Here is a 13,599-nt window from a genome sequence, read left to right on the forward strand (position 1 = left end):
CACAGGCTGAGGAAGTTGGGGCTGTTCAGCCTGGAGAAGAGAAGGCTGCGTGGGGACCTCATAGCAGCCTTCCAGTACCTGAAGGGGGCCTATAGGGATGCTGGGGAGGGACTCTTCGTCAGGGACTGTAGTGACAGGACAAGGGGTAATGGGTTAAAATTTAAACTGGGGAAGTTTAGATTGGATATAAGGAGGAAATTCTTTCCTGTTAGGGTGGTGAGGCACTGGAATGGGTTGCCCAGGGAGGTTGTGAATGCTCCATCCCTGGCGGTGTTCAAGGCCATGTTGGATGAAGCCTTGGGTGCGATGGTTTAGTGTGAGGTGTCCCTGCCCATGGGAGGGGATTGGAACTGGATGATCATGAGGTCCTTTCCAACCCTAACTATTCTATGATTCTATAAGATGAAGAATCCCAGACAGGTTTGGGTTGGAAGGGACCTTAAAGCTCATCCAGTTCCAACCCCATGCCACAGGCAGGGACACCTTCCACTAGACCAGGTTGCTTCAAGCCCCATGCAACCTGGCCTTGAACACTGCCAGGGATGGGGCAGCCACAGCTTCTCTGGTTAACTTGTTCCAGTGTAATAGACAGCATCAAGAATTCAAGTTAGGTCCTACCATGAAACAGGCTGCTACAATAGCTGAAATCAAATGATGCGTAGGAAGTTTAAATACAGGATTTGCTGCTGTAACACCACAGATTGCTGAACAGCTCATGTTTTAGAGCTGATTAGTGCAACCCAAGATGGGTCCTCGCTGACCCTTCCAGGAATCCCAGTGCAACGATCCGTCAGGAAGGCGTTGTGCTCACACAGCGCAGCCGGTGCTCCCAGAGCTAAGCAGAAATCAAGTTTCCAACAACCACACAGGCAAATTGAAAGCTAAATATAACTTGCAATTAACAAGAATGAGGAGTTAACAGAGGCCTACAATCTCATCAATCTCTTGCTGCCTGGCCTGCTCCACCAATAAGCCCCATTGTTAGTTGTGATTGTGTGTGCAAGAGTGCAAGAAGGCTGCTGGAGGAAGAGCACTCCAAAACTGTGATTTCTTTCTCCCCTCAAGACTCATCAAGGGTGAGGAGGAGGAGGAGAGGGGAGAAGACAGAGATGAAGAAAGAAACAAACGGCTAGAACGTGCTTCTCAGAGATACTCTGCTGGGTTCAAGGAGGAAACAACTGAAGCCGCAGGTATGACAAGCATGGAGCAGATTCAGAGCTCCCAAGAGTGCTGTCAGCTTCAAGACAAAACAAGAGCACTCAAGCAAGCAAAAGTAATCCCTGTATTAACCATCCTGCTTATTTTAAGATGTTCATGGTTCACTGGTGCACCTTGGCCAAACTGATGCTAAAGCTGCACTGGAATCTCTGCAGATTGTCTCTCTATACACATGTAACCACATGAGTTTCCACAGGGTCACAGAATGGAATGCATTGGAAGGGACCTTAAAGATCATCTGGCTCCAACACTCTGCCACAGGCAGGGACACCTGCCATTAGACCAGGTTGCTCTAAGCTCTGTCCAACCTGGCCTTCTTTTATCCTCCCCTTGCCCCCGCTCCCAGTTTGTCAGCATCACTTTGTTTGAAAAGTAGCCCCCAAGTTCTTTATTATTCAATCCAGCTTCATTCCCCCCCCTCAATAAAAGAGGATTAAGCTGTTACTTCTTTTGCACATAGCTGCTGTGTTGCATTTTACACACCTCATAAAGGCAACAAGACAGCAGGGGACACAAGTGATGGGGCAAGCAAAGGAAGCCTGGGAGGTTAAAGGTGGTGCCTGTACTTCCACCATACCCTTCTTCCATACAAAGCCTTTTTCCTTTTCACCCCACTATGTTCTGCCTCTGCACCCATGGTGAACCATATCAGAATCGCTTCAGATTGACTTGCAGTTTGATAGCGACAGTTCCCCTTACAGATCTGCAAACCAACTCCTATGTAAGTCCTTAAAGAGTACATCAGAGAGAGTGTGTGCCACTGGCTGTTAATTTAACAGTCTGCAGAAAAGCTGTTGATTTTATGACCACATTACCAATCCAACAGGACACCAATAAAGGTTTTATTTTGCAGCAAGAAGTGCCAGCCTTGTAGCTGGCAACCTTCTCAAGCTGTGTCAAGATGCTTCTAGTTTTCCTCGCTGTCTCGTATCTTGGGTATTCCCTTTCAAGGCATAAAGCCTCCCAACTTGGGGATGTTCTTTAATGAATTACTGCTGGTGTTTGCATTTCTATTTGATAACTTTGACAGGAAATAACAGCATGGCTGGGATTTGGAAGCAGAGAGGATTCTGCACTCTGCAAGGCTGGGCTCTGAGGATACAGAGAGTATCTGTCTACAGGCAGCCTTTTGGCCAGGACTACTTACGAGCTCAAGTAACACCGCTGTGATACAGGAAGGATTTTGTCAGCCTCGCCTTCTTTACGAAGCAGCTTAGACCCAAATCATTTATACATGAATTACTAAGAAATCTGAGCATTGCTTTCTGAGAAACTAGAGGAGTCAGAAACCACAAAGCTTTCAAACACTGCCAGATTTGATGCAGCTGTTACACAGGGTCAGACTGACAACCTTTTCAGTCCAGCATCCTAACAAGAAAGTCCACATTCATGCCACAAGAGTGGAAACATCACACATTACCTGAAGCACAGTGAATACTCAAGCACAGAGAGATTTCTCTCTCTGATCACTCTTCTTGCTCTCTCCTCCATTAACCCTTTATTCCCAAGTATTTCCAGAGGACATAGTTCAGTGTTGCCAGGTACAGCAGCAGCAAAGCCATATGGAGACACTACCCCCAAAATAAGCAGCATGCATAGGAATTTTCTTCCTTTATAGAAAGAAGTTGCCTTTACACCTCAATGCAGAGAGCTGTGCATGTCCTTGCTTATGGTAAATGTAAATATTTAATGTAAAACTACTTATTATTTGTCCACAAAGTATCTTATCATTTCAGAATTCCTGCTCTCAGCAGTACCTGGAAGCCATAGGGTCTATTAAATGAAAGGATTTCCACTCTTTTCATTTTAAATTCATTGGCTTCCGATGCTCTGGCTGGGGCTGTGTCTTTAGGCACATAGAAAGAAAGAGCCCATGATTCAATTTCTCTACACTGTTTGTTCATTTGTACAAGTGTCTCCAAATCATCTCCTCTTCAAATTTGACCAGTCTCTCTGTTTACCAAAAGACTTTCTTTGTCTGAAACTATTGTCATTGCTTTTCTAAAGACCTCACTTCCTTACTCTCAGTCAGGATCTAGCCAGAGACAAGGGTACACAGCACGACGTACACACGGCCAAGCAATGACATCCTGATTCACCACTGCTTAATTCCAAGTTGGCTACAACGGTATTGAGGCTCCCCAGTGATGTGGGTTTGTTTTAAAAGGTATCTTTAATGGATTGTCACAAAGGAATCAAGGCAGTTCTTGGCTATGTCATGGGTGAGCTGACCTTGACACACCAGTCAAGCATTATGCAGAACACGAAGTCTGTCATGGCCTAACACGTCTAATGTACCAGCAACCAGAACAGAATGCCAATCTGTTAAGTGCCCCAATAACTATAATGCATTGCTTAGCATAAAAAAATAAAACCATCCGAAACTAAACTCCGGTGAGGAAAATCTGTAACACTGCTTTCCATAGTGTTTAATTAAAAGAATATAAAAGAGCAAGCAAGCAAGAGCTGTGAAATCTGAGCTGCACCTTGCTGCCTACGCACTCAAACACCGAGGGTCTGGAAATCACTGGAACATCCTTCAAGTTGATGAGCTCATCTGTTGCATCGATACGGATCACCAATAAATACTGGTATGGTTTCATTGGAATTCAGTGCTCATTTATAGATGCATCTATATTCACAGCATGGTACTGCAATTAACCCTTTCACTGAAGCTGTAATGCCAATTAACGTGAGTTGGCTGGACACATACGGCATGTGGATAATAAGCTCTACTACCATACCTTGGTGAGGAAAAATCGAGCACATCTTTCATCTTCATTTAACTTTGAAGGGGTTACATTACAGTAGCTCCTACTGCATCTCTGCTACTGAAGCCTCCCTGAAAATTAAATGCCACCAGCAGCACTACTGAAATATGCTCTAAAGTTTGCAGGCAAACTACAGAAGCTTGTAAAGTGCCAGGGGATTTCTCCGGTTTAATTATATAGACCCTGTTCCATAAATTGCTTGAATGGAATAAATACAAATAGCATTCCCTGCTTTGTGACCTCTCTGGGTTAATGAAATGCACACTAACACCCACAGTCTGCTACGGCTCAGAAATTCCACAGCATAAACACACAACCTCGCTGGAAGCTGTAGCCGGGTTTCAAGCCTTGGTACATACATGAGGACCAGCTGCTTGGACTCAGCAAGGAAATAATTTGTTGTTTATTTTCTACTGCTATTCTAAGCTGCAGACAGTGGGAATTGTTTGCAATGTACTGAAGAGGGAGAAGGAGGCCGAGGTTTTGTTGTTCAGGCTCTAATTAGCAAATCTGCTTCTGCTGTCTGAAGAGGTGTATGTGAAGTAAGAGAAGCTGAGGAATTCCTTGAACCAATAAGCAACCCACCCTTGGCTTTGAGAAGAAAAAGGAGTGTTTGGAGAGGAACCTGTACTTTAATTATTCACTCTCCTGCATGTAAATTACTTCTATTGCCATGACATGAAGGAGAATTTGATCCTACTGGAGACAAACTATCAACATACCAGTTACTGTTCATGTGGCCAGTATGCTATTTTCTCTTGTTCTCTTACTTTGTCCAAGCACACCATCCTTCCTATGACACAGAAAAAGCTGTTAGCTGTTCTGTCTGGCCATAGCACCTGACAAGACATCTCCAGAAGCCTGCTGAAGTTTCACTCACTAAGCATTCAACACTACAGATGGAGGTGATAGAGCCAACAGCATGGCACCATCTCAACAGAGAACTGTTTTCAGGATTCAAGGGCAGTCTCTTGAAACCAGCAGATTTTCTCCTCCCTGGACATTGAGCTTTCTTTACTTGCTGCCATTTGTCTCAGTCCAGAACCCTCGTAAGGCCAAAGTGGTTTGGGGATATTTTCCTATTTTTTGGGGATATTTTCCTACTTTTACTAAGGATCCAAGGTGCTGTCTTCTACTTATCCTCACTTGTTTTATTTATTTGTTTGTCATGGTTATTTTCTGAGGCTCTAAAGTTGCAGAACAGGAAAACGTTTGTCCTGTCACGTGAAGAAACAATACTGCAGCAATCGATATGTGGCACACAGCTGTAGGTCTGCAGAAACAAACCTTCTCCAGCTCCTGCTTGTAAACTTCTCTTATACTGAACACCTCCCAAGCCCTCATCCTTCTCATATAATGAGACTCACCGCAGGTGGATCAGTGGGGACAGGTACTATTTTTAGGTGCTAATTGTGTTTGCCACTGAGAAGGAGAAAGTTCTCCTGCTGACCTGTAAACTGGGGCTGTTGACACTTGAACCAAGGCAATGAAAGAACTTAACAGCTTGGTGACTCTAATGTCACACCCCTGCTCTCTACTGCATCAGCTCAACTGTGCTAGCTGGAAGGTAACAGAAGAAAAACAGCATCTATCAAGCCACAAGCCAACCTCAGACCACCTAGCTAGACCAATAAAAGCATCAGACTGACAGAAGACAGACCGTTATTGCTACTCATCTGTGCTGTTCACATAAATGGCACTTCACACACACAAGGATGAGTTGCTGCTCAAAAGGGATTCCAATTTACATAAAGACAAGATGATGACACGCAGCCAAGCTAGAGGATAGCAAAGGCAGTAAGGACATATATCTCGTGGTGAAGTAAGGATAAAACCTTGATGTTACATAAGGTTTTATTGCCGCAGCATATATAACTGGTAATACAAAAAGGTGAAGTGCAAGGCCAGATGCAGGTATTATGCACATATAGTCTCTTCTCTTTATTCCTTACTTTGATATGTAAGTGGGAGATCAGACGTCAAACCTTCTAGAGTAATTTTTTAAAAGAAGAAAGGATCTTTACCTCGCTCCTAAGGAACACCCTGTCACATAGCAGAGGGGGAGTGATTTTCCAGTCTGATCACTGGGAAAGAGCAGATACATTCTGGCATGCTGAAAACCAGGAACCCACAGAAGCATGTGCAGCGAGGGGTGTGAAGACCTACCTTAAAAAGCAGGCAGTCCCCCTGGTGCTCAGCATAAATGGAGGTGAGCCGGTACTGGTTCTCAGTCGTGATGTCGATCTGGTAGCCTGTCAGCGTGTAGCACACTTTGCGAAACTCCTGTATCTTGGTCTGGAAAACTTCTTTCAGACGCTGGTTCTTCAGTTCTGCACTTTCCACTTGCTTCTTCAGCTCTGTGTAAGGGAAGGAAACGGGTACATTCTTATATGTCATCAGCACAGAGCCCTTGTGCTGTATTTACAGTGCTACCCAAACTATGTGAATGGAAAAGGTTAATTACATCTTTAAGAAGTGAATCAAACAGGCAGAGTAAAGAAACAGGCAAACCAGATTCCCCTCCTCCAGGCCCAGCAGACCAAAGGATAATAAATTGGGACATAAGGAACACAGACATGTCTTGGTGGGATGGATTCTTCTTTTGCTCAGCTAGCTTTTTAACACCATACTACAAAATTCAACACCATAGCATCCATTTCAACACGCATGGAACCCAAGAGAAGGGTGTTACTCTACTGAAGCAGGAAAGTGGAAAAATGGTAAGAAATATGCCTCTGTAAGGTTGCATCAGGAGGAACCTGCTCCCCCGCCCTGGCTGCTTCAAGAGGGAAATCTCCTGCAACGTACTCTTGATTTGACTGTAAGTGCTTTGATCTCACATTGACACACTGCCTAGGAATCCCTCCAGATTCAGGAAGGGGTTTTTAGTGTGACAAAAAGCCTGAAGAGCACCACTGCCTCTTTGCATTTGCTACCTTAACTGGACTAGTCCCTAGAAGAACAGTCCTGGGAGACTGCCTGCCGCTCACCCCGTATTTTATTGCTACAAAGGGAGCTGCCAGTAACTGTGAATCCTTCAAGAGGATACACAACAATTACCATGAATCTTTCACCCAAGGTGCCTTCCGAGTAATTAGACCTCGATTTATCCCCCCATTAATTACAGAGATAGGCTTTACTTTAATATACACTAGAGATGTCTCCCAAGTCAGGCTGTTTTATCAACACTGCAGACCAGGGTTAGGAACAAAACCTGATTCTTTCTAACAGCAAACAAGTAGACTTCCTCCCTCAGATACCTCTTTGTCATTCTGAGGATTAAGGCTTTGTCTGTGCTGTGATCAGAGATACAATTACAGCACGTGTGCCACAGGTCTTTATTTTAGCTGGTTCAGGGTCCAACAGTATGACAGCAGAAACTTCAGTGCAAGGTGACTGCCTGAGTATGAAGGAAGATTTGGGGGTTGGGCTTATACAGCCCATGCTAAAACACTTGTTTCCCAAGCAAGCTGGAAAGGTTTTTGCTTGAGTATTTAACTGAGAAGTGTTTCCACTGGCTCCAATGGAGGATGGTAACTTCAAGGCCATGGAGTTGCCTGTGATTCACCCCTGAGCAGCTGCAAGCCCACCAGGAGGAAGCCAGACTCCTCTTATCTTTGGCACTGCTTTAGTGAGGTGCTCTGTGTAGGACAAAAGGATAATTCAATGTGTTAAGTTAAAGTGTCTTAAATGCCACTGAGGGTGGCCCTGCTCAGAAGTACTCTGGCCTTAATCCAATTCAGCTTAATCCCCAGGCAAGGACAAGATCTCTTTAATGGTTAAAGAGAACTACATGTCCCTTTACTTCTGAATGAAAGCATCCACATAAGGAGAGTTAATGCTGGCCAACTCCTTACCTATGGTTAATTCAGCACCACATTCCTGAGTGGCTTGTGGAAATGATGCACAAGCAAAATATGCCCTTTAGTCCTGGTATCCCTGCAGCTGTACCTCGCTTTATCAAGAGGACCAAGCCAGTCCTAGGGAACATCAGCAGTTTGTTCAGTAAAACACTCTTAATATAGGGAACCCACCAATTGCTCAAGGATATAAGGTATAAGAGTACCCAAACCCTGCTTACAGGCCAAAGGCTTACACCCAAAGGCTTACACCCTGCCCCTTCTCATAAGCTTGACAAGGCTGTGCATTTCCTGACCACACACATTCCCATTCATACCAAGCTCACCACTGTGTGATTAACTCAGCCCTTCCTGGGATTGTTAGAACCTTCTTCCCATTATCTCATCTGGGTCTGATCTTTGATTAATCAAGTAATCAGCCTCTGAAATCAGGAGGTAAATTGGCAGCTCTGACCTCAATATCCTCACAGCCTTCATTCGGCCACGCAACTGTTAAGGACAAAATCCTATATATGAAAGTAAAAATTCAGTGACCACATTGCAGTGGTAAATAACCTTTCGTCACTGTCAGAGAGCACTGCCTTTAATATATAGCACATGTCCAAGGGCAGTATTTTTTTCCCTAATAAATGCAGTCTAGCCTTGGAAAAGTAAATCTGCCTTTTCCTACCGCATCTCAGAGGCCACATTTCCTGACTTTTATAACCTTGGAGGTGGATGGCACCCTAATTCATGAACTCCTTGAACAGCTTTCATTATTCATGAAGAGTTAGCGCCTTGTCCACTGTTTTATCTCTCAGACTTAGGACTGCTAAAAGCCATCATGAGCATCCTTACACAGGTTGGGTTGCACGTTATCACTCAGCCAAGAAGTAGGCACTCAACTAGGTTAGAACTGGACTAGCTAGACCACAACCATGTGAATCTACAACAGCAACTAACTGATGGCAACTGATCCCCTTCACTACTCTCAGGGTGAAAAAGGAAACTTCAATCAGTGTTTTATGCAAGAAATCCCAAGCTTTTCAATTTAACTGAAGGACTAGCAAGCCTTCACTCCCAAGAGCATGCCCTCGCTTCTTCCCTGTTGTTCTTCCTGGACCTCTTTCCATTGCCTGCAGCAGTTCTGGTATATTACTGTGTCAGCCATCCTGGCTGGAGGAATTCATCTGCATGAAAAAACTCACCCCTTGTTAGAGAGGCCTTGTGTCAGCCGCTGGCACAATGTGCTGAACGCGGTAACTGCTAATGTAGATGCAGCCAAATGTGCCAGCACCTGCCAGGGATAGGATAAAGCCTTGTCATCCCCTTCATGGCTCCATTAGCAATTCCCAGTGTTTCTTCAGCTTGTGGTTGGGGCAGAAGAAAACAAGCAGGCACAGGGACATGAGGGGAATGCCTGAGTTTGCAGCTGCCCCCAGTGAAAGGTCCGTTGGACCGATTGTAAAATAGAGAGCACTCTTCCTTTAGACCCAATTCAACTGCAGTCCTCAGTAGTTCAGTTACAGCAACTGCTGCCACCACCTCCTGCAGTATCTATCCCATGGAAAAAATCCAGCTAGGGGCTATTCCCAGGTTAACCTGGGACAGCACTCAGGACTTTGTTTAGTTCCCTGCTTTCCACTGAGGGCTCTGCCAACTCAACCAAGAAGCCACATTGTGAGGAGGATTCGTAGAAGAGGAACTTGATAGGAAGGTAACCTGAGATTTGAGGAATGTAGGATGGGATCCCACTGCTGAAACAAAGCCAGATGAGATGCCCTGGGATATCTTTCAGAGCTTCCTTACCTCACTTCTGGAGGTTCTGTGTCATACCAGCCAGCCCCACACTAATGTCTCAGGCACGCTGCGGTGTCTAAATTGGCAGAGTATGCTCATTTTAGGTACTGGGTACCTGTGTAGCCTCTCTGCACCGTGGATGTGTCCATGTATGGCCCTGGCACTGCAGATTTCCTGCAGCCAGAGAACAGCACAAGCAGCATATGCACTGTCTTGGGTTCAGCAATTAATCTTTCTAACATTTCCCCCACCAAGTGCAGATGTTAAGCTAAGAGGCAGCTCATTGTTTGCTCTGAATTTGAATTCAGAGATGTGATGGTGCCAATTCTTAAGCCTCACCTAAATACTACTAATTCCCACCAAATTTCCAGCAGTGTCGGAAAAAATTGATTCAAAAGTCATCGTTTGCACAGAGTGCAACTCAGTGTGTTTCAGAGCAACACTTAAGGCACAGCCACAGAGACCACTGAACAGAGGGAGATGGTTTGAGTTGCATTAACGGAGCAGCATTACCGATTCCATCTGCGGAACACTGAGCGTTTTGATCCTTTAAGATCTTTCACAACTTCTGGAGAATTAGATTTCATTAAATCTTTAAAAGGCAGTGTTTGAAAACTAAAATCCCTGCATTTAAAGTACCTGTTTGAGTTCCTCTGCTCAACCCTGTTACACTTGCACAAAACAGGCGAGAGAAGATGTAGCTCTGCAGAAGCCATGGATGGGGTAAGTCACACCACAAAATGCTTCATCCCAGAGAAGTGATACCGAAGCATCCCTCACTGAAGCATTAATGAAACAAGACCTGGGGAAATCAGCTTGAGATTTGGCAGGCTATGCCTTGGTCAGAGGTAATGATTTGCTGTTTACCTTGTGTAGAAGAAACAGAAATGGGAGCAGAGAGAACAGGAACATATATGGAAAACACTGTCCCATCTCCTTTGTGTTCAGGCCAAGAAACTGTACAAAAAGTTGCCCGTCCTGAAAAGTTTAACGGCAGAAAAAAAGCCCTCCCTGAAAAAAGTCATTAACCTGTTATAAAATTAATAGTGCCAAATGATTAATTTTCCCCTAATGATGCTACTTCTTGAAACACCTTGTATTTTCACACACTTATATCGACTTTAATGAATAATTCAAACTATTTTGGGTAAATAAATAAAATATGAGTTGGGCTTTTTTTGGTCTCTTATCGAAAATGTCACTGCTTTTTATTCCATTGCCTTTACACTCCTTACATCTGAAAACGCTCACAGCTGCCTGGAAATACCACAGCTTTGGCTCTTGCTCCGAGTTCAGTGAGGTCAATCAATAGCAATAGCAGTCTGTACACCAAAGGAAACCAAATCCACGCTTAACTGCAGGGAAAGAGGAGGAAACAATGTGGCTCTCAGCATGCCAAAAGTAGCATGAAATTAAATGTATCACTACTCTTTTCCAGGAAAACACAAATTTGTTCTGCCCATCCTCAAAGATGCCACAAGCCATGTAGCTGCATTAATTCAGTTGCAATCCCAGCTAGTATCTGTCTCTCTCTCACAAAGGCCTGAAGTCCTTTCTAACTCTCCATTAAAGGTTATTTTCCCTTAGTAACATGTTTGGGGGTCACTCAGTCCAACACACATATTTACACGTGAAGTATTTACACATGAATTCCCATCCCTGCTGACCCTGCCAGAACGCCTCAGGCAGATGCCACCCAACATTGCTATGAATAATGCTGTACTTTTACCAACCCTGCTCTATTTAAACAACAAACTGCAGATTTTGTTTCATAGAATCACAGACTGGTTTGGGCTGGAAGGATCCTTAAAGCTCATCCAGTTCCAACCCCCTGCCATGGGCAGGGACCCCTTCCACTAGAGCAGGTTGCTCCAAACCCTGTCCAACCTGGCCTTGAACACTGCCAGGGATGGGGCAGCCACAGCTTCTCTGGGCACCCTGTGCCAGTGCCTCAGCACCCTCACAGGGAAGAGCTTCTTCCTAATGTCTCATCTAAATCTCCCCTCTTCCACTTTAAAACCATTCCCCCTTGGTCCTACCACTACGTGCCCTTGTTTCCAGCACACAGAAGGGATGCCAGTACCATCTTGCTCACCCAAGGTCTATAATGGGAAGAGGAAATGCTATTTTCTCAGTTCCAAAAAAGCAAGGCTACAATTACCTTTATTCTCTCCCACCTACACAGGCTGCTTCTCTCCATTTCCATAATGCTGTGCCTGCCATGCAATGCCACTCATCAATCACCCCCACTTGTACCTCCAACCTGTTATTTAATTACACTCTCTTATTTCAGTTCTGTCCTTCCCATCCCACTCGCTGTAACTCTACCACCACCCTTCTGCACCTGAACTCCTTCCAGTCATTGCCCTGCTCCAACCCAGAGCTGAAATTTTCTCTTCCAGCTTTAGTTTATAGGGAAGATTGTCTGGAAAAAAAGAAAAGCTTTCTGTGCTATTCTGTGAAGGACACAATATAAAAGTAAATTGTATTGTATTAAATAAAGCCTAATAGAAGAAGAGCTGAGCATTTTCTGATGTAGGCAAGTTTATGACCATTGCTTTTGAGAAATAAAATTCGCTTTGCTAGATTTTATAGGTGTGTTTTATGCCCTAGGGGAGCGGGACCATGCAGCCTGGCTGGTGCGGCAGCCCCACGCCACCCTTACTCGACCTTACAGTCTGGCAGGCTCACACTGCTCCCCGCAGAACTTGCAATTTGCGACATTACGACCATGAATTATAACTTTTCTTGAAGGTAAAAACAGTTTTATATTCAACAGACTGCACTGGCTGTTCAATTTTCAACCTAAGTGGTATTTATTTGATCAGTCAACAGTGGTTTATTTTTAAACCCTGCATGTACCATATGGCTCAGTGCACCTCCCAGTCCCCTCCTCCAGCCACCACTTGCCCTTCCAGCAGCTCAGGGAAGTTTTCAAAGGTAGCACATGACAAGTAAAGGTCTCCAGGACCATGGTCAGCTACAGCCCTTGCACTCCCTAAGAACCCTCCACTGAGATCATTTCCTGTGTTTCTCTTCAGGGAAGCTGGTTGTCTGAAGCCACCATTTCAGACAACCCATGTTATCTTTCCAAGGTTGTAATTTCCTGGAAAGAAGTCCACAATTAACCTTTATCCTTAGATAACAAAGTAGCAAAGGACACCAGAAGGCTAGAGGTGAAAGAAACAGGACACCGAGGACCAGAAAGTTCCTATGAAACACTATGGAAGAGGATGAACTTTCTCTTGTAGTACCTACACACACATGTAATATCAAATAGGATTAAGTAAAGGGTTGTTTTCTTCTTCTGATAACAGTAAGATAACCATGCAAGGTTTCAAAAGTCACAATCACACTTGAAGTTGGCCTGTGTACAGGATTCAGCCCTGGCAGATGAACCAACACTGAGCAAAAGGCTCCTTTTGGGGACCCCAGCTTTTTGTGCCTTTCTCCTTGTCAGCAAAGCTGTTTGAGTGGGGGAAAGCAGGAAACAAGTGGGCTTTAGGAAGCTCAGCTCAGCTCATGTTGCTCTCACTGAAGGCAGTGAAGTGTTGTGTAAAAAGACCCTCGGTAGCTTTAAAATTACTGGTTTAACTGATGGGAGCAGCCTGCTTGCAGCAATACAGAACTCAGTGGGGACGGCAACACTCACCCCAGACACAGGCTAAATTAACCTCAGGAGAGCTATCTTATTGCCCAAGGTGGAATCCACCAATTAGTATGATGCGGCACAAACCATTTGGAGGTTAGAATTGTCACACTGCTCATAAATCGTGAGCTGACCAGGAAGCCATCTCCCTCCATCCCTCAAATGATGATTAACATCTATCCGCATTTCCCTTCCATATGGCAATTACAGACCAGGAGCACTTCCCAGAACAAAGTGGTGTCAGTCAGAAGCTGGAGCTAGTCATTAACTTCAGATGCAAAAAATAGCCTTACCTTAAAAATACAAATAGACTGTGTCACTT

At 44.6% G+C, this 13,599-nt stretch overlaps 1 protein-coding gene across 4 annotated transcripts in view; it reads right to left on the reverse strand.

The window, feature by feature from the left end:
* MAD1L1 (mitotic arrest deficient 1 like 1) overlaps nt 1–13,599 on the reverse strand; it is a 378,161-nt gene that overhangs the window by 85,507 nt on the left and 279,055 nt on the right. For all 4 annotated transcript variants that reach the window (XM_065684510.1, XM_065684508.1, XM_065684507.1 and 1 more), the window contains exon 17: nt 6,156–6,346. In XM_065684510.1, the coding sequence (XP_065540582.1) occupies nt 6,156–6,346 (191 nt within the window). The remainder of the gene's footprint in view (nt 1–6,155; nt 6,347–13,599) is intronic.

Source organism: Lathamus discolor, chromosome 6, assembly GCF_037157495.1.
Source record: "Lathamus discolor isolate bLatDis1 chromosome 6, bLatDis1.hap1, whole genome shotgun sequence".
Classification (NCBI taxonomy): Eukaryota; Metazoa; Chordata; class Aves; order Psittaciformes; family Psittacidae; genus Lathamus; species Lathamus discolor.